The sequence below is a fragment of the Cynoglossus semilaevis genome, chromosome 14 (assembly GCF_000523025.1).
Source record: "Cynoglossus semilaevis isolate Cse_v1.0 chromosome 14, Cse_v1.0, whole genome shotgun sequence".
NCBI classification, from domain to species: domain Eukaryota; kingdom Metazoa; phylum Chordata; class Actinopteri; order Pleuronectiformes; family Cynoglossidae; genus Cynoglossus; species Cynoglossus semilaevis.
In genome coordinates this window covers 15872310-15894035 of record NC_024320.1, presented here as the reverse complement: position 1 = coordinate 15894035, position 21726 = coordinate 15872310, and the positions used below count along the sequence as shown (strand labels likewise).

Below are 21726 nucleotides of genomic sequence, written 5' to 3'. Positions count from 1 at the left end.
AAATATTTTGTGGACTGATGAAACCAAAGTTGAATTGTTTGGGAGGAACACACAACGTCATGTGTGGAGGAAAAATGGAACAGCTCACCAACATAAACACCTCATCCCCACCGTGAAGCATGGTGGAGGGTGCATCATGGTTTGGGGCTGTTTTGCTGCCTCAGGGCCTGGACAACTTGCAATCATTAAGTTTATCAGGATGTTTTGCAGGAAAACCTGAGGCCGTCTGTCAGACAGCTGAAGCTAAAAAGAGGATGGATGCTGCAACAAGACAATGATCCAAAACACAGAAGTAAATCAACTTCAGAATGGTTTCAGAAGAACAAAATACACGTTCTGGAGTGGCCAAGTCAAAGTCCAGACTTGACCCCCATTGAGATGCTGTGGCATGACCTCAAGACAGCGATTCATGCCAGACATCCCAGGAATCTGACTGAACTACAGCAGTTTTGTAAAGAAGAATGGGCCAAGATTAGTCCTGATCGATGTGCCAGACTGATCTGCAGCTACAGGAAGCGTCTGGTTAAAGTTATTGCTGCCAAAGGGGGGGCCACAAAATATTAAATGTGAGGGTTCAGTTACTTATTCCTCCCCCTTCTGTCATTGTTTGCATGATATCCTATTATCCTATTAAAATATACCTTCTGTCATTGTTTGCATGCTATCCTATTATCCTATTAAAATATGAAAACCTATAAATGTTTGGGTGGTTTTAGTTAAAGCAGACACTGTTTTTTCATCTGTGTGATTTTGACAAAGATCAGATCACATTTGATGGTGATTTTATGCAGAAATGTGACAAATTCCAAAAGGTTCAGATACTTTTTCATACCACTGTATATGACTTTGTACAGTTTGTTGTATACGTGTTTATTTGTATTTGCTTTTATTTTGCTTTTTTTTTTACTCTGCTCTCAGCAGCTAGGTTGACAATGTAAATGTGAATCTGTTGCCAATTACCTTATGAGGATGGATAAAGATTAAATGTCATTAACTATTTTATGACATTTGATTCTGAATTTTTTTAGAAACATGTATTTATTGATTTTGTTTTAATGAATCATATCAAAGTGCAATTTGATAGAAATTGGACAAAAATAAATATTAGAGCGCTTTTTATTTTGGTGGCTTCAACTCTGTTGATGTGCTTTTCTGGACTGGACTGGATTGAAAATAGGGTTGAAGAGACATGTGGAGATTGTGAGTGTGTCTGAGACCTTTACCTTTATCTGTCCATGTGGGGGACACTTGGCACTCTTTGTCCCTGTCATCTGAAATAAAGGGCTTTGTCAGTCTCACAAAGTCCTCCAGGGGGCAGTCGTGAGGGCAGCCTGGTATGTTCTGCGGGTATGGCTCCACTGTGGTGTCGTTACGGTAAAACAGGGAAACTGAAAAAGAGCTGAGAGCAGATGAGGAGACACTTGAAATCTAACAAACATTGTTTTGTGTTTTGTTAATGCTTCTGATGTGCGTCTGAAAAATGTAAAACGAAACCTCCCTGAGGAGTGAGTTTTGTGATTATCACAGAAGGCGTAGTCTGTAGACACTGTCAACCCTGTCTTTCTTCTTTCAGAGATCAACTCCATTCAAGTATGAGGAATGTATTTGACTAATAATACAAAATGTAAATGACTGTAATGTGCTTAACTGTCATTTTTCTGACACATTTCCTGGTGACACCCACCCTTTGTCAGCTTCTCTTTCACATCTTTCATCACAAAGTTGACTATAACTCCCTCACTGTGAGGGGAGGGCTAAAGGAAATGCAGATGTTCTGTCTTCTATCTGTTGACAACAGTGTATTTTCTGCAAACAAAACAATATACAAATGAAGTAGGATTAATCCAAAGAGGCCAGGGCAGAAGAAGGTCTGGTCATGTTTCAGAATGTTTTAACCTGCACAGCAGAGCAATGATTTCCACAGAGGTAGAAGAAATGGTGTTACAGCAAAAAAATCTTTACTTTTATATTAACTTCCTTTTATTGGTTTTTTAACGTTTATGACAGCTACATTTTTAATGTTGTTACTAAGGAAATTTAAACCATTCTCATCATTTTGATTTTTTTTTTCCAAAACTGGTGTGCGTGTGTGTGTGTGTTAGTGATTTACCCATTGTCGTCTTTGTAGAGCTCGATGATTTGACAGGAGGCGTATGGTGGTTGCAATTTATTGAACACATCTAAGCTCATCTGTAGAGCAGTTACAGTGGTGTCATGCTGTAAAGACACAGACACAGTGTGAGTGATTCACCTTGGTGTATCAAAGACCAGTGCTTCCAGATGTAGTTATTTAATCACTCACTGCTGACAGCATGAAGAGTTTCTGCTCCTGCTTTGATTGGCTGGCAGCCACCCTGTTTAGGTTCTCCACAATGTTGGCCAATAGGAGACCTAGGGCACAGATATACAGTAAAGTCTCTTCTCAGTTTATCCACATAGATGTTATGCGAGGCATTGTCACCTCACTAAGGCAAACCAATTAAACCCCCATTGTGTGTTTAGCAACTTGGTATTTGTTTTGTATTTATTAAAACATTAGAGTTTGTTTCAATTAAAATGCACTATTGATGTAAACCGTCTGCTCACATTCACTATATATATATAAATTATATATATATATATATATATATATATATAAAATGTAGTTTTATACATTCTCTATAAACACATACCTCCCTGCAGCCGACTCTTCTCTTGTTGTTTGTAGAGTCCAAATATGGACTGTGATAAAGAGTGAACAAACAGAGTCAACATCAAAACAGCTGAAAGATTGTTGTTAATGGTCAGATGAGGAAAAGTCAACTCTCTTACTGTCAACTCAAAGTCTTTTATCGTTTTCAGCTGTGACATCACATCAGGAGTCACCCAGTCGGGCGCAGTCATGTTATGAATGGCCTGAGAACAACACAAAACATTAAAGGGATATTTGAGATGAACTGTTAGGACTTTTTAATTTCTTCTTTGGTCATTTTTTTTTGTAAATTTGGACATTTTTCAGACCCCTTACCCGGGTCGGCAGTGGTTGAATGCTTGTTCCTAAAAGTGACACTGTGGAAAATGTTTGACCAGGTCATATGTGCAAGCTACCATGACAATAACAAGGCATGTTAGGACAACAACTCTCAGCCACTCTGACAATATTAATTATTCAGCAAACCTTATCCAAACCTAACCTGAATGACAGATTCACACCTTAAATCAAGCTCCATTAATAAGTTCTTTTTATTTTCCAAAAACCCAAATCCCCCCAAAGAAACCCATTAAAGACTGAACTTAATTTCAGCCTCAGAAGCAGGTTGTGAATGTGTGAGAAAGATGTCCTGCAAAAAAGAAATAATCTGATGGAAAATCACTACAAAAAGTGTTTGCACTAAATAGAGGATTAGTAAAGAATAAAGATTGTGTTTTTATTTATCTTAAAAACATTCTGACTTGGTATCAACCTTGTACTGAGCCTGTTAGCAGGACCTCAGCAGTCTGCCTCCACCTCATACTTCCTACAGACATTTCTCACTCTTGCTTCAGGGCAGTGAACGGGTTCAGACCTGGAAAACCACACCCCCTCATCCTTGTGGGTTTTTGTATTTACCTCACAAAATAGTGTGTCATATACATTCCAGACTGTATTCAAACTTTCCAGCCCAGTTTTTTCCTTTACCAGATCCAGAATTTTCTGCAGAGAGAGGAAGGGATCAATGGGTCAAAGATGGATGGCTGCAAATGTACGAAATCAACATATCTTTCATTTTTATAATTCTATTAACATTGACAAGGCTCATATTATTTTGTCCATAATAACCACAGCCTTTGTGATAACTCTACTTTAACAGGGAAACAAGTCTGACCTGATGTTTCCTGGTGAAGTTAATAAACTCTTCTGTTTGTTGAGTTTCATTTATCAGCTGCGTGTAACGGGGACAGTTGTCAGGCACAGGAAAAATGAGAAGCTGAGGAGAAAAAAAATGCAGCAAGAGTATTAGTCCATTTACAGAGTAAGTTATTAAGAATTATACCCATGTCCTCAAACATACCCTGTCTTCAGCTGCAGGCACGGTGTGGACAGGAATAGGCTGCCAGTTTAGGGTTGGGTCAAAGGATCCATTGGGGGGGTAGAGACCTACAACAGGGAAAACCGTGTGTTACAATTAAAAAAAAAATCCAGCAGCACTGATAAAAATTAATTCAAGCAGAGGAGGAGGAGGAAACATTTTTCTAGACCTGCCAGGTTGGCCTCAGCGCTCATCAGAGTCCGATCAACGTCTGTGCTCCGAACCGAAACCTGACAACAAAGTCAATCCAAGATGTACAGTAGGTCAGCTTTATTAACTTCCCTCTTCTTCTAAACACTAGTCAATTAGCACTGTGTGCGATGTCTGGGTCTCACGTCATATCTGGAGTAGGATTCTGGTAGGAATCCTTTGTATCGATTCCTCAGGAACTGTCCCAGCTCCAAGTGCTGCCTCATCCCCTTCTGAACACACAGATCAGAGAGAACACACAGACTTTACTGGTGACCACAACATCTAAAATAGGAGCAGGATGACCTAGAATATAGAACAGGTGCGGTGTGGCCCAGGAGAGCCAGGAAGTACCGGTGTTAACTGTCCAAAGCCCTGCGGCCAGGAGTCTTCTTGGTATGGATCAGTGGGATAAGATCTGATTGGCGACCGATCTCCATGTCGAAACAGCTGGAGGGGAGAAAGCAGATGGGGAGGACTCATGGTAAAAAAAAGCTGAAAACAAGATTTCAATTTCAATGGAGTAAGATACAGAGCAGAGGGACAAGTGGCTGTGAGCAAAACTGACTATCTTGGTATTTCCACTATTTCTGGTAACAGAATGACTGTTTCTTCTAATACTTTAGCTCGAAGTAGTTTTCCACATTTGATTGTGTCTGTGTCACTTCAATGGTTGGATAAAACATGACTAAAGTCTCTTTGACAAACATCAAATATCAATTAATTACTTCCTGGTTACCTTTTGGACATGATGTTTGTAATGATTTGAAAAGATTACTTTCTCACACTGTCGCTGTGCTCACAACATGGCATAAGTTCAGATATTAAATAACAAAAATATATGCGAAAAAAAACAAACGTAAACCATGCTCGTGATGTTATCTTTGTCACTTCTGGGGGGAAACGAGTCAGCTGACCACTGTGTACAAGTGTGTGTTGAAAGTCAAAGGTCATTACAGCAATGATGTGTCGACCTTTCACTGTGAAACAACACCCAGGAAACATTTTTACATACTAGGATTTTGACAAGAATAAGGTCAAATGATAAATTAAATGAAATTAAAAAAAGGGAATAATCCTATCAAATAAATTAATTAATTGACTTACAAAAGATGCATCTTAGTCCTATCTTCTTCTTTCTTTTAATTAATGAATACGAGACAAATTATAGACAATTCATATAATAGAAAAGAATAGAATAGAATAGCCTTTATTGTCCTTGTACAGTGTACAACGAGATTTGAGCGCTACTCACTTGGTGCAAAAAAATAGTAAAAGACAACAGTATATACAAACATATAACAACATATCTTTGGTGTAGTTAGTTATTGCACATAGTTGTATGTTTATTGCACAGTGATCAATATGATCAGTAAAGTGTGAAATAGTGTGGACTATTTTAACTGGTTTTGTTTCTATTGTTTACTGCTGAGATAGCTTTCGGGAAGAAGCTATCTCTGAGTCTGTTTGTCCTGGTTTTGTGTGACCTGTACCGTCTGCCTGACGGTAACATGTCGAACAGAGAGTTACTGGGGTGGGACGGGTCCTTTATGATGTTGCTAGCTCTGCGGAGGGAGCGGGAGTTGGCAATGTCCTCCGGGCTGGGCAGAGAGCAGCCAGTGATAATTATCTCAGCTCTCATTAAAGTTTATGATAAGTAATTATATTATAAATACATTGACTGCAGACAAATGTCTTTGAAACGTTTGTCCAAATTTATGATAGATGACAGTTATTCATAGTGCAAATGTGGAAGTAACCTTATGGTGGAGCCCTGTGTCTCTTCAGTAAAGCGATTAAATGGAGGACAGATACTAGAACAGAAACCACATTTGACAATGTTATTGAGCAACAAAAGCCTCTATGTACTACGCAGGGAGTTTTAAGGAAGTATATCTGCAGTCTTATGACCGTAATAAAACCTGTCAGGTAAAATGTTTTGTGTGTTTATTTCAAGGAGTGAACAGTAACAGTGTCATCCTAGGGAGTGCCAGTGCAACACATACACATGGACACTTGATGCGTTTCCCCAGGAAGCCCTAACCCTAAAACAGTAAAAAAAAAAATTAAAAAAAAAAAAGTATTCTAAAAATGTGATCAGTAAATTAAAAAATTAACATCAACTGTTTACCCACCTCCCAATCCCCAAAACAGATTTTAATGCTGGGCCATAATGTTGTGGCTTAATTAACATAGTTAGTCAAAACATGCGAGTATGCGGCCCATAAAACTTTAATTCTCACATTGGTTACAGATTCCACATCTGAAGTGCTGAAACGGGAGCTGATTGTTTTCAACCATTTGGAGTTATGGAGGTATATTAGTGTTAAAATGACAGGAGCAGTTGGACTGAAACAGGAGCAATAAATACTTCTGTGGCTTCTATACAGCAGATAAACTTTGCTCCAGCTCCAACCACAGCATCAAACTTGTGAAAACACATGACGTACTTATCTGTTTATTTAAATGTTACATAATAATAACATACATACTGTCACATAGTGTTGGAGATGTAGAGGTAGAGAAAGCTGCCTTCAGTGTACAGGTGACAGACATCACATAGTGTGTTACATTCAATTTGTAGAAGATGTAAATATACATTCAATGCTGTACTGCTGTTCACAACAGTATCTACAACATGGGGTTCAACCTACAAAAGTGTTAGTAGGCTATGAGTAGTGTTTCAGCATTAACCAGTTATTATGTTAATCGAATTTAACCAGTAGCACTCGTTTTACCTCTAAATTAGTGTGTAATGCTACAGGCTAATTACTAGCCTGTTGGACACTGACTTACTAGTAAAACATTTGCATCTGACTACAAAGAGTTGACAGTACGAAACTACTGCATGTAAAAAAAGTAGCAAAAAAAAAGGGTGGGCTACGAACTAAGGTTGTCGGATTGGCACTAGTCTGGTAAGATAAAACTAACCTCTCAGGGTATGAGGCGCCATTTGTAAAGTGGCTCACGCTCAAAATAATACCAACATATTGTTACAATTAGCTTTAATCGATTTTTAAGGTCATTTTTCAGCACATTTACATCTACCATCTGTACAAACATTTGTTAGCTTAGAAATATATATTCACCAGTCAGTAAAACGTTAGTGTTGATCACAGAACCCACAGTGTGTGCATTGTTTCTTAATGCTGCGTTTTGAAATGTTGGGTCTGTTATTGACATGTTTGACTCTTTTATTGGTGAACCAATTTGTGTCCTCGCCGATACCGAGTACTGTCCCAAATACGTCTTTAAGTCGGGTTCCAGGAAATATTCAGTACATTGCAAGGCAGCGTTATGGAGGTTATGGCGCAGTACAAATTTCAAAAGAGGATGTCCAGATGATATCTATTTGACCTAGCAGTGTTTCACGTCAGCTGACTTCTACTTCCCTGTCCATTATCCCCGTACAAACTCTATGCTCGTTTGTAAAGCCCCTTATTCAACTGTCTGGCCTACAGTAATAAGAAAATAGACCAATTCCTTATCTTATACCACGATGAGAAAAGTCGCACACATTTGACCAAAATAACAGCAAAAGAGGCGAATGAAAATAACTGTTAATGACTGTTGACTGTTAAATCGTTCGATGTTTTTCGGTGAAAAAATAATCCACAATCCGGAGATGCGGAGTTGTAACAGAGGTTTAAACATGACTTACCACAGTAACATGAATTAGTTGTTTTTCCGCTGCAGCTTTTCCATAAACGGAAGCCAGTATTAGAAGTAGTGCCACCGCGGACATTGTGTTCGTTCCAGTTTGTAGATCTTTGTTGTTTAACTATTCCAACAGCAGAACAAATGTATCCTTAGCCCGGAAGAACGAAGGAAACACCAAACTCTAGAAACAGGCAATCAGAGCTCCTAGTTCTGACCCCCAGCCAATCACACTTACTACGGAGGCGGGACGTTTTTGTTAAACCGTAAAGTCCGCCATGTTTTCCCATGCTGCATTTACGTGCTAACGGCATTATTGTAAACACGAGTTTCTCTCATTAAAAACACAAATGCATAGTTCAAATGTGAAATTACGTGATAAATGTGATACCCTTGTTGCAGTAATGGCAGACGGCTTTGACGGCTAAAACTATTTTTACATTAAAGTTTAGCAAATTTAAAGGCGACGATGAAAACTCCCAAACTCTTTGGAAAACTCCCAAACCCTTTGAACGATTTTCATGTAAAAGAAACAATTTTCATAGAGTTCATTTCCTATATATATATATATATATCTAAATGAATCATTAGTTCAAGCTGACCTTCTACGAATGAACTTTGAGTGTTTTAAAATAGTGTTTGTTAAAAAAAATAAACCTATAAGAATGCATATTATTCATACACTAAAACGAAGAGTCACTTTAGAAATAAAATAATGCCCTGGTTGTGTAGGGATTTATTTTAAATCTTTGTCATTTTCAACGTAGTAAAGGTTGGAAAAATATTGCCTAATTTTGTCTCATCTTATTTCTTAATACCAAGTGTAACCACAAGATGGCAGTGTTGCCCTACTCAACTCAAAACACAACCACGTGCAGGAATATTATAGTTGTAACCCGGTGTAGCCACATAAAACTGCAGGAGGGCGTACCACTGCATAGTTTACGTGGTCCATATGCAGCAGCGAATTATAGGCTTTGGCAGAATGTTATTGAATGTCCATGTCTGGCAGATAAGACGTGGGTCACAATATCCAGTCAAAGGCGAACCATGTTGTAGTGTAGTAGTGCTGCAGTTCACTTTTACAGCATATCTACAATGTAAACAGGTCTAATACAGATGTAATTATTTCAAAATGTTTTCCATTTCAATAACAAAACATAATCTCAAGGTGTCTCCAACAAAACAAGCATTAAATTAATTCCTTTAAATGTCAGATAATTATAATTTCAACATGCTATTTGTGCTAAAATTTTTTTAGCCTTGACTCAGAACCAACTTTCCCTGCAGCCACAGAGCTGTCCCAGTAGCTGCCCGGGATAATAATCTCTCAGGATATCAGGAGTACCACTGTCCTCAAACAGGCAATATCTTGCAGGGGTGAATGTTTCAAATCATTTGTTCCATAGTTAAAAGCATTTGAATCCCACTTTGAAGTATAAAAAAGCGTCATTACAAAATGTTTGAATGATGTCAGCATCTTAAACATTAGCACAAAAATAGTCAGAATTCCAGTGGACCCACTTCCTGGATGGACTTACTGTTAGTGAAAAAGACACAAACACAACTGATGTTTAACATAATTTATATTTATTTTCTTTTGAACAAAATGTTAATAAATGTATTTGTTTTACGTCCAAAAAAGATCATGACTTGTGGGACGCATCTTATAAATAATTTCATCCAAGTGTTTTGTAGAAAAAAAGAAAGGAAATTAGCAAACTAAAGCATCTCTAGTATGATAATATGACAACTTTATCATCATGTCTTTTTTCTCTACATCTGAATCCTCCTCACAGGTTCCTGCTTCTTTTTTGTCTGAATATATTCTTCTTAAAAAGCTCTTTATCGGGTCTTTTTAACTTTTCCAGCTCAGGCCTACTCATCAACGCACACCACTGCTGCAGACAACGGAAAGATGCTGCGAAAAAGTCTCATTAGAACAGACAAAAACCAAGGGAGCAAACAGAAAACACTCAACTTCAACAGTGGGAGAGGAGGTGAGGGGGGAGATGGGAAGTCGAGGAGGGGAGTGGAGTGGGTCTAACATCCTCAAGACATATTTACAACCAATAGGTGGGGACAGGGGTGTTTCTGGTGACGCTGGTCACAGAGGGACTCATCTGCATAGATCCACCAGACTGTGGTCCTTAGTCTTCTGGGAGAAAGGAAGAAAACAACAGCAACACACCAGAGCCATCTAAGCAAAACTACATGGACAGAATAATGAGGTCAACTCTGAAAACAAAGACTTCAGTGTGAACTGGTCAACACTTGAGAGAATAAAGCCTGTGTGACGTGTGCAGTGACACACTAATAAAGAGAAAGATGGATCAGCCCTTTAAAAGCTCCTCACACTGCATGTGCACTGACACAAGCACAGCCCTTATCCACTGACACTTATTCGCACAAATTTAACTTGGTGAACATACGAGGCTCTTTATGGTTCGGCTTCATGCTGCTGCCCTCTAGTGCCCCTGGGTTCGTCCTGCAAGTGAGCACAGCACTTTACCAGCACTTGACTCCATTTCTGCTCTGTGAACACAAGCCATATCACAACTAATTCTTCCTTCATCATAATTCCAAAGACAGCGCACCACTATCAGAGCACTTACGGTAAAAAACAAAACAAAACTTAAATGATAGCAGAGGATGGACATCAGAAAGTAGAAAAACAACAGAGAAGTTGAGAAGAGAAGACTCATGTGATGTTTAGATAAGCTGGTTCCTGACAACATCTCACACCAGATAGTGAGAAGGAAAACATCTCTGCGTCAAGTCAGTGGAGACCTTGGAACAACTAAGAGAAAATAACAAACCTGGTACGTGAACACAAAGGCAGGTCAATGGTGATTATCTAGAGGAGGGCCTGCATCGATGTCAGTTTTCCTGGGGCGTCCACACACACTCAGAAAATGAAGGAATGAGGTGAAGGGGAGGAAGGGAGGTAGGTAGGGAGGACATGGGGAGAAGAGGAGGGACAATAAGCCAAAAACATGTGAATGGAATAGAAACAATGAGCAGGTTTTGAAGTGGCAAAAGGTCAGTTATTGGGGAGAGGGAGGTTCTTAAACATCTGATGTTGTCCATGTCCATTCCCAGCATCCTTAGCTCCAGTTAACCCGCTCCCCCCAACCTTCTGCATTTGGTGGTTCATCTGTAGCAGATTGTAGGGGCTTTTCCAGCGTTTCTCGAAAACCACAACATTGTGAAAAACCCCAATTTTAGCTCCTCCTCCTCTTATTGTGGAGGAGCTGAGGCCTTGACTCAACCCCAAGGTTTTACTCCTCATTTGACGCGCTCTCCTCTGGTGAAAAGATAGCGGCCACACCCACCAATGTAGAATTATGGGAGGCCGAGATGACGATGACAGAGTGCAGGAGAACCAGGGCCAGCAGGCAGATCTTCAGTCGCCCATTGCACAGTCTAGGGGGGGCAGCAGAAGTAACCGTGGCCCCCTCGGGCTGGCAGGAGGAAGCAGTCCTTTTTAGTGCCTTCCCTGATGGGTTTTCCATTTTGGAATCCCATCGGACGTCGCAGCACTCGGCCTCGCTGTCTGATGGATGACCTCCCAGGAGACCTGTCAGAGACAGGCAACTGCTTCAACACACTTCAGACAATATGCAATAAAGGAAATGTTTTTTAACAAGACTGTGTGTGTTTGAACTGTGGTAAATATTTCCTCATGGGCCAAGTGTTATTCACTAATACTTGGTTTGAGTGACCTTGTGTGAGGCTGCAGTTCTGAGGATTAACACTAGATGTTATCAGAGAGCCAGGACAAACACCGTGATGATTTCTCCAGGAGGAAATCAGCTAACATGGAGAGCACATTAATGACAGGTTCATGAGCAGCCTTTGATAACATGTTCCTCACAATGACACTCATAAAATCAGGGAGCAGACTGACTGGGTCTCTGAAGACAAATGGACTCCAAGTACCCACCTGTGCAGATGAAACTGGGGCTGCCGCCATGGATCAGGTCGTCATTGTCGGGCAGGATGAACGGGCAGCTCTGCTGGACCTCCAGGCAGTACTGGTGACACGGTACCTTCCTTTGACAGGACCTCTGAGGGGTGGGGAAATACTGAGCACACAGCCAGGGTTTATAGGCCGTCTGTGGAGGAGATGATGTTACACGATACAGTTAACAGGGTAGAGCTGCGTCACTGATGTCAAACTCCAAGATATAGGATAAAATATATGTTAAAACTCTCCTTCTACTGAGATAAAGGTGAGAGGTAAGAGTACGTGTTTGTCTCTGAGTTCAGAGTACTGAATAATATAGTTCCACTGTCATGTGACTCTTCAAAGAGAAATGAGGAAACTGGTTTGTGTCTAAAGAAGGTCAACAAACATTTGCTGTTCCTCTCAGAGTGAGTCCTGTGCCGTTAGAAACACCAACCATCATGTCATCACTAACACAAACAGGAGGAAACACACTTAATTATATCCACAGGGGAACATCTGGGACTCAGATGTGGACAAATTAACTCTGAGTGTGTGACTCTGTGCGTGTGTGTAATCCTTTGTGTAATTACTACTACTATTATACTAATTATTATCCCCTGTTTTTCCTCTAATATGACTTTAGACCACACAATGGTCTGGTGTGTTTCCTCCTCAGGTCAACAAACAACAAACACAAACAATTCTATTGATATCAAAGTGATCATGGTCCTGGTGATGGGAATGGTGATGGCATAAAAAACAAATGTGATAGTTTATGATGTAACTTTGATAGTTCAGTAAAAGTTATCCACGTCACTGCAACTATGGGTGGTTTGAAAACATCACGAATTCCCATGATCCTCTGCTCTTCGCAACAGTGTTTCCCCACCAGATGAACGTGACAGCTGATTACACAAACAAATGATTTATTGCTAATGTCATGTTCATGAATGTCAGCTGTTCATGTCTGTTTTTATTCACAGACGTTGCTTAATTCTATCTGCACAAATGGTGTATTTTAATTTCATGATGACAAAGCGTTTTTGTTTTTTTTTCCAGTGGTGAGATAATGTGCAGATACCATGGCTATCAAATGAAAACCAAAACAATACGAGTGCAGTCAGACAGCAAATCTGGGACCTCCTGAAGATGTGTGCCGGCAGTTGCCAAGGCAACAGCTTTTTCTGCTTTTCATTACAACTCTATGGGTACTGCCCCACTCACTGTAGGCTCTGTGCTTGTGTGCACACATTTTAGCACGTGTGTGTGTGGGTCTGTGCTCAGCGTGAAAAGGGAAGCATACGAGAGCAAATTGGGTTAGTCAGGAAGCAGGCCTGAGGTCTGATTCGATCAGTCTAATGTGTGATCAGTGTGAATGGAGACCTGGCATCAGAGGAGGCTGCTGAGACACTGAGACCTGGGCCCACAGACACTGACACACACTGACAGGACAGACAACAGCTTGAGCAGGGCCTCACATCTGCAGCACACCTGTAGGAAATGACGTAAGGAAAGGTCTTACTGTAAAACTACATTACCAATCTTCCGCTTTTCTAGAAAGGTCGGGTGAAAACATGAACTTTTAAAGGTGCAGCGGTAAAACCCAGTGTGCAGTACAGTGACGAGCCTGAGCTGCTCACATGACACAGTGCAGCTTGATGAGTGTGGGATCAATCTTCATGAAGCACTGAGGCTTTCCATAAAATGAGTTCAGAAAACGTTCACTTCTTTGATTCGCCTCTGTGCTCACGAGACCAAATCTGTAATACAATGCGAGTTTGTCAGTAACGTTGTGAATTGTGAATAATTGAAATGTATGCAAGATATGCTGCAAAATATTTTACACCAATACTGTGTGTTATATTAACTTGAATAGTTTGATGAATGTTTCCTTTGGTTGAAAACACTGTAAAGAATGATGTAACAGTATAATATATTATAATAATATAACAGAAGGAGGGGTCACTTAGAGAAAATGTCATTGGTTTATCAGACGCAACTCAGTGACAATATTTGTTCTATTTAACTATTTAAACTCTGATCTGATCAAATCTCTCCTCCATTTTGAGTAGAACCAACAGGGTTTGTTGTCAGAACTTCATGCCAAGATTGGATCCACTACCAGAAGCAGTCATCTGGTCCAACATCATGATGGTCCCTCATCCCACCATGGAAACATTTCCTGGATTACTCAACGCACACTTTAAAGCGAGGTCCCAGCATGTACTATGACCAGTGTATATTATTGGTGTTAGAAAATACTGTAGTATTTTATCACACTGTAACACTGTACCACAACACGATGAGAACAGATGAACAACAGTTCAAACGATCATCATGAAGAATGGAGTGAGACACTGTGAGGCAGGCACTGCACATCTACTGCTTGTACAATGACAAAACCATTCACACACTGGCAGGCGTCATGAACAGGCCGATCATCCATCAAGCGTCCAGTGCAGGTTGCATGTATTTGAAACTCAGATCAAATTCTCACTCACTGACATTTACAGCAACACCTCCTCCTATCAAATCACTAATCAAGGTTTCAGCTCCAAAATGTCACCTCACAGCCGCACCAGGTCAAAGGTCACCACTACGACGTAATAGAACCACTGTTGACTTAAACTGAAGCTGTCTCTAGGAAACGTCACAGCAGGTAAAATAAAACACTATCCTTCAGTTTCCCTTCATTTCCAGGGAGCAGTGGTCTGGAGCTGACAGCTGCTGTAGAACAGACAGACAGCAGAGCTGGCTGCAGGGTTTCCCTCTGTCTTTACTGCTCACACACCTGGAGACTGACACCAGACGACACTTCTGTGAGACAGACAGAGAGAGAGAGAGATGTCCAGAGGAACCACTGAGCTGCTGTACAGAGAAAAGGTCTGAGCTGAATCTTTTTTTTTTCAGTAAATATATATTCATTCAAGACTTTTTTGTGGGTAAATAATTACCAGCAAAAACACAGGAAATAAAGTTTTAAAGCTATTAAATCTAACATGAGTACAGTAACATGGTGTTTTATTTATTCCTTGTTATTTTTTACTCTTGTAAATATATTTTTACTCAATTACTTTATTCATCATAATCAAAAGTTTAGCCATTGTTATCATAACTCAAGTCAGGCTGAAGAACCGTCTTCTTGTTACGTTGGTAACCCAGCCCAGGCTTCTTTTTAGCCACCTGTTTTTTATGTCCATGAGAAATATGTTTTTGAAGCATTATGGGTATTTTCCCTGGATAGAATTTACAAAACAAGGAAATATCTGTTTTTTTAGGAAGTAATGTCTCAACAGAGCTTACAGTCTGTGCTTCAGAGGCCTGGTCACATGATGTTGACCTGTGACATTTCTTACCAACTCTTAAAAATGGCATTTTTGTGTGTCCATTCTGGCTACTATTTACCCTGGTGCTGATGGTCTGGTGTGTAACAGGAAACTGATTGTGACTGTATACCCTGACTCTCCAACATCAATTTAACATTCAAACTTTGGCTCACTTGTGACACAGCACAAATTTACGTTTTAGTCCCATTATTATTTGGTCCCATTAGGAAGAAAAGAAGAACATTTTTCCAGACTTCCTGTCTCTAATCGTGTCACAGACGGTACCGTGTGGATCCTCTTTGTTTGGCAATTGTTACAATATGATTCCAAGAAGCAACAGACAGGAAACAGTCCAAAAAGTGACATACTGCACAGTCGCTCTGGTATCAGACTGCAGTGTGTGTAGTGTGTGTGGAGTACAGTCAGTGATAATGATGTCTGCTGAGTGAACACTGATGTAGTGACTAAACAAGTGGTGAACCTGTGAACAGTGATGGTGGCAGAGTATTGCTGAGACCAACGTCAACATCAAGCTCAGAGCTAACTGTACACAGGTGGAAATAAAGCTGATGGAAACTCAACAAGGGGAGAAGAATAAACTCTCTGTCTTTCTCCCTCTCTCTGACTTGATACACACACACACACACTCGGAGCCATAAATTGGACTGACAGAGACGTGCTATAAAAAGCCTGTGATTCTGAGGCACACAGTCTGATCCCAGTTAGGAGCTGAATGACACAGATCATTTCCACTCAAACAAATCTCGACATCTTTACAACAGGAAGTGTCTCTCACACAAACTCAGCTATTTTCAGAGCCGTTTGTTTCCTCACAGCCAGGACTTTTCCACTCTACCCTGACAAAAACCAGTCTGGAACTAAGACCGCACTGAGCGGATGTTACTGGGAACGTCTACAGTATTCGGATCATTAAGGTTTTATTGATACCTTTTTTTTCACCCAAATACTAGTGTCTTCATTTGTGTAGTCACCAATACCGAGTACTGGTATTGGTACTGAGTATTTGGCATACTGAGGACTGGTAAGTTCAGGTGTAATCAGGATGCTGGATTTGCATGATTCCCGATATTATGGTGTAGTATCTGTACTGCAAGTATCTACAAGTATCTGAAGTATCTGAAGTATCTGACCCTTTCCTCATAGGCAGGGTTGGTTATGGTTCACCTCTAAGAATCGTTTTAATGAACATTTCCAGTGTGTATATTCCCATCACATGAGAATTACACAGCAGAGAAATACAAGAACAACAACAATGCTCATTCTTACCCCTTTTTTTTTATTTCACACTTCACAAAAGTGGCTTAAATTCATAAACTTTAACCTGTTGTCTCAAAACAACATTAGAAAAGCCAAAGAATCTTGACCAAATGTGTACAGGAAGTGGACTCACTGATATCTGACATGGCAGCATCTGCTTCGTGTCACTGACGCCACCGCTGCCATGATCCAGCAGGACGGGGATGTCAGCAGGTGGCGTCCCACTCCATCAACGTCCACACTCATTACATCCCATTGCCTCAGTGATGTAACATGCTGCTCTGCTCCGCGTGCATGGGAGGAACTGACGCGTTGAGGCTATCATCAACACTAGAAGGTTCGCAATTTCAGTTTCAAACACTCGTGTGTCTGTTTGTATTTCACCAACAGGGAGCTTGGATGGAAGATAAGACAGCTGAAGGGGGCAGCAGAGGACTTCACCAGGACATAATACATGTGTCAGGTCTCTCAGTGTGAGCTTCTGCTGACAGGCTGAATGATGATGTCCACTGTGTGACGTCAGTCTCAGTTGTATTCAGTGTTGGTCAGCGTTAGCATGTAGCTCCCCTTCCCTGGTCTGAGGTTAGCGCTCAATCAAAAGCCACATGTACTGGTGTATCGTTTCATAGAAACCTAATACTGTAAAGTGGGTCAAAAAAAAGTCCTGACTAAGAAATAAGGGAAATATTTGATAATCACATTAAAAACACTTAGCATGTTATGGGCTATCCTGCTACGACCGTCAGCTTCTATAGTTTCGACTCACCAGCGGATCTGACTTTTTTCTATGCTAACTTTTCTTGTAGCACAGCAGGCTTATCAGAGATGAGAGGTTTTTTTTGTGATTTGGATGATTTGACCAAATCAATCAATCTTTTAAAAAGTGACTGTGATGCTTTGTTGACACTTCCATCTTTCTCTGTCCCAGACTCATTTATTTCAACATCACTGCTACGAATAAATGTTTTGTATCTTCATCTGTCCAAGGAGGTCAAGCGTTATTATCTGAAGGTAAAGGGTTAACAGGGGCTTCCATTAGTCATCTATCAAACGTATTGACAGGCTCAAAGGCTTCCATCGACTTCCAGGAACCCACGAGCTCTTGAACGGAACTATCCTACAGGGCACAATCTGCAAAAATCAAGAACACTGGCTCAGACCCAGCCACGATCTGGAACATTTTCATCATCTGTCACTTCTGTCAGCACCTGATCCATATGTGGAAATGCAGGATTGGATCCAGCAACAAGCCTGGAATAATGTTTGGTGATTAGTTCAGAGAAAACATGATCATGAATGTGTAAAACAGGATTTATTTTCAGCCAGGTTTAGACCCTGAAACTCCTGAGGGAAAAAGTCCTGGGTGAGGACCAGGTTTGGTTTTAATGTGGCCATCATGACACACTCTGGTCCAGACTAATGTCCCTGTTGAATCAGGGCCCACTCTGCAGCATCTGCTCCAAAGGTTAAAAGAATTCATTTTCAGTTCGATCATGGGAGGAGTTCTGATGAAGTCATTTGTCGATGCATCTCAGGAGGCCCCACCTCAGCCCAGAAGATATCGACTAAAACTCTGTCCTCAAGATGTCAGTCCAGGTGACAGAAGCAAAAATGATGAGTGGGGCGTGGGGGGTGGGAACTATGACAAAGTGAGTCACACGGACAAAAGTCTCTTCTGATGTCCTCGCTTTAGTTTAACAAACTTTTAAATAATTCTCAATCAAAAAATACTTTCACAACGTACATCAGGCAGCCCCGGACCACAGCTTTGTTACCGCTGCTGCTGCTGCTTCTGAATTGGTGCAGACTAGTGAGGGGAATTAAGACCCCGTTCTTGTAGGGAACTGAAAACTGAAAAAGACACTATGGCCATTTGCAAGATGGACAGAGAAATACCTACAGCATGCAAATACACACACACATAATTTATGATCCATGGGCCGTCTTTAATTCGCTGCGTTCTTAGATATTCTGGGTAACGTGAAACTCATCCAGGTCTTGTCCTGTGTTAATGTCAGCGACATTCGTCAACCTGTTTCCACTGCAGTATGAATGATGTCCCTCCATTATAATTACATTTAGATGATGAGGATGGGTCTGCGGTGCCTCCAGTAGAGGGTGTTACTAAATCACTCAGTTCAACATCAGATTCATTTCTGCTTTTTACGTCACTACTGTAAGATGAGCGTCCACGAGACACTGACGCCGGAGCGTCTTCATAAATAACAACAAAACAATATCTGGAAAGATATTCAACGGCTGTTTGAAGCTGACACAGAATCATTCATAAAGTTTTTTGTTTGTCCCAAAAAGTTAGTAACTTGTCTTTTAATCTAACTATAGCATGTGCTGTAGTAAATGTGTGTAAGGAGACTGGAACGAGGCTGAGGGAGAAGAAGTCAAATATATAGACACACACGCAAATGTTTTTCTGACACAGAAAATACCACCGGTGACAAGTGACGTCAACATAGAGCAGTTTCTCAGGCTAACTGCAGTAAATACCATTCGTCAGGTTGTATTGACAGTGTGGAGCCCAGAGGCAATAATTGGTCTCAAATAGGAGGAATTATAGATCTGTGAAAGGTCAGAGTGACAGAACTGACCCTGAGATTTCTGTCTGAAAAGATCTATATGGAATTCTTCCATTGTGAACATTTCACTGAGGTAAGAAGAACCAGTGACATGTGATCCTGACACACACACTCAAATACACTCGGTGTCTAGATTATGGCTGATTCTACACAGGAGTTCAACAAACACTAAGTAACTCCACCTTCAGTGTAAACTTTTAAAAACCATTAGAGCAGCAGCTGTTCAATTCAGGAAGAGATTAGGAATTATTTTAATTATTAAAATGATGAAATTGTATAGTTTTTTTTTCTTAATAAAAGTATGTGGCTGACTTTTCAAATCAACCTAATTAAAAAACAAAACGTTTTTCACGTAGACAAATGTGTTTATTAGAATTATTTTTATTTATAATAGGCAAAAAAACTTTAAAATAATAAAATGTGTTTTTGAAAAAATACTTTTCTTTTTTAAATGTCAAACTTTCTTAATAAAAAATAAAAGCAGCCTCTCACAAGACACATGACCAACCGCCTGGTCACATCAACTAGGACTGACTTTCACTGACACTGTTTTTGATTGAAACTACAGTAAGAACAGAAGGTTAGCTTTCTGATGACAAACGAAAATGCCCTGTGTGTGTGTGTGTGTGTGTGTGTGTGGTGTGTATATGGGCAGGTGTACAGGTATACACAGACAGCCCACGGAGTGTCTTTGTCTTTTCATGGGACAAATGTTGCCCTCAATCATCCTAATGGGCCCCACACAGCTTAACTGAGGTTCATGCATGACCTTTGACCTCCTGCTCTGCTACAGTGAACAGTCTCTGGGTCTGCTCCGTGGAAACAGGACACACGAGGAAAGAAGTTTCTCTCAGAGGGAGAAGGTGAGTAAATCCTATTAGTGACAATTGCTGAAGAAGATTTGGATGTGATTACCTTCAGTCACCACGCACACACACACGCGAACGCGCGCGCGCACACACACACACACACAGCTGAAGCAGAAGCTCTGGTTCAACTACTCCATAAGCGACTAATGTTTGACTACTATTAACCACAGTAGGACTCATTATATACACCTATACTTACTTATCATTACATTCCACGTCCACTAGAAGGCACTCCAACCAAATCTGTTACGTAACGTTTGCAAAAAAACGTTTTACCCACCTATCCCAATCCTAATAAAAGGAAATCAAAATTTATATTATTATATATTTATAATATAATTATGTTATTATATAATTATAACATTATTATCGCGTCCTGGTGAGCAGCTGGCAGGGCTCCAGATGAGGTTGGAGGGAAAAGTTTGAACGTCAGTTCCCACATTTGATCGTTGTCATTTTTTAAAATCGTTTAAATTCTATTGGAAAAGTGAAGTTCCTTCTGACAGCCCTACAGGCTCCAGTCTGTAACTGTCTGTGTGAAAAACAATCCATTTAGATCAGAGCTCCACAGAATATCACTGTCGGACTAATCAGCGTCATGGCCATAACTAAATGTTGGCATAAGTCTCAAACCCACACACACATACATGTAACATCTTCAAGGGTAGGGCCTGACATAATGAATGTATTTTAATTAAATTTCGGTTGTTCCATTATTGGCTTAACAGAAGAACAGCTTGGTACCTAAATGGGATCTATCTCCAGGGAGATTTTGTTTTAATAAAGTATGTGTCATTATGACACATCGGTGCTTCTCTATTAGGTCTTCCTGTGGCTCGTAATCTCCACACTGTAGCTGTGTTTGTAGAAGTAATCATTAAACCGAGTGGACAGCCTAGTACTTTTAAATCCCTGAACATACGGGGTTTTTTTAGACAACAAATAAAAAGGCTGTAAATCTTTTTAATTAAGACTTTTCAAGGTTCACTTTGATTCAGTTTCACCAACTGAAATGTCACCAAATTCACTTTCAAATTGAATTGAAATGAATTCCTAATAGAGCGTTGACAAGAACTGGACAGAGCGACTTCCTTTGCAGACGGTGGTTGTAGCTAATGCTAATTGTCTGTATAATGTCTGTCAACATTCTCCTGGGATCAATGATTGTCTACCATTAACTGTTAGGTCACTTCAGTAAATAACAGTCAGGAGAGGGAGAGAGAGAGAGAGAAAGAGAAAGAGAGAGAGAGAAAGAGAGAGAGAGTGACAGCTGAACTGACCAATAGAACCCTCTCCACAGTAAAGGTCACTGATAACGAAGGTGAATAATTGTAAATCAAACAGTTTTAAAAAGCAGAAGTTAATCCAGAAAAATTGAATTTGTTCTTTTACGCTTAAATCATCTTTGCTTTAAACCAGGGCTGTCCAAAGACTAGATCAGGATCTACCAGTAGATCTCATAGGGAGTGCTGGTAGATCCTGAGCAATTACAATTTTAAAAGAATAAAAAAAATTACAGATGCCATTCTATTTTAAGATGCTAACGTAAGGACCACAGAAGTACTGCATCAGACAGTGTCCAAACAGCTACATTTACATATGCATTTACCAGACGCTTTTATCCAAAGCGACTTACAGAGGAGGATTAACATGTGGTCCCAAGACATAAAAGTGTGGACACCTCTGCTTCTAACCATTAATTAAGAACTAAGATTAGACATTTTTTTGAAAAGTGCACTAATTGTTGTCAACTATTGGCTTCTTCTTTGAGAAGAGATCATTTTGGACATGCTGTATATAAATATTTGTGCT

General features: G+C 40.2%; 2 protein-coding genes across 2 annotated transcripts in view; both read right to left on the bottom strand.

The window, feature by feature from the left end:
• The window catches only part of acp2 (acid phosphatase 2, lysosomal), an 11878-nt gene extending 3792 nt beyond the window's left edge, over positions 1-8086 (bottom strand). The window contains exons 1-12 of the mRNA XM_008325328.3: positions 7900-8086; positions 4593-4688; positions 4385-4471; positions 4219-4279; positions 4032-4117; positions 3846-3947; positions 3590-3673; positions 2812-2895; positions 2673-2721; positions 2303-2391; positions 2111-2217; positions 1224-1399 (exon numbers count right to left, since the gene is read on the bottom strand). Of these exons, the coding sequence (XP_008323550.1) occupies positions 1224-1399; positions 2111-2217; positions 2303-2391; positions 2673-2721; positions 2812-2895; positions 3590-3673; positions 3846-3947; positions 4032-4117; positions 4219-4279; positions 4385-4471; positions 4593-4688; positions 7900-7983 (1105 nt within the window). The 5' untranslated portion in view covers positions 7984-8086. The remainder of the gene's footprint in view (positions 1-1223; positions 1400-2110; positions 2218-2302; positions 2392-2672; positions 2722-2811; positions 2896-3589; positions 3674-3845; positions 3948-4031; positions 4118-4218; positions 4280-4384; positions 4472-4592; positions 4689-7899) is intronic.
• Positions 8087-9449: 1363 nt separating this feature from the next.
• nalf1a (NALCN channel auxiliary factor 1a) overlaps positions 9450-21726 on the bottom strand; it is a 21259-nt gene continuing 8982 nt past the window's right edge. Inside the window, exons 2-3 of the mRNA XM_008325327.3 lie at positions 11842-12013; positions 9450-11475 (exon numbers count right to left, since the gene is read on the bottom strand). Of these exons, the coding sequence (XP_008323549.1) occupies positions 11177-11475; positions 11842-12013 (471 nt within the window). The 3' untranslated portion in view covers positions 9450-11176. The remainder of the gene's footprint in view (positions 11476-11841; positions 12014-21726) is intronic.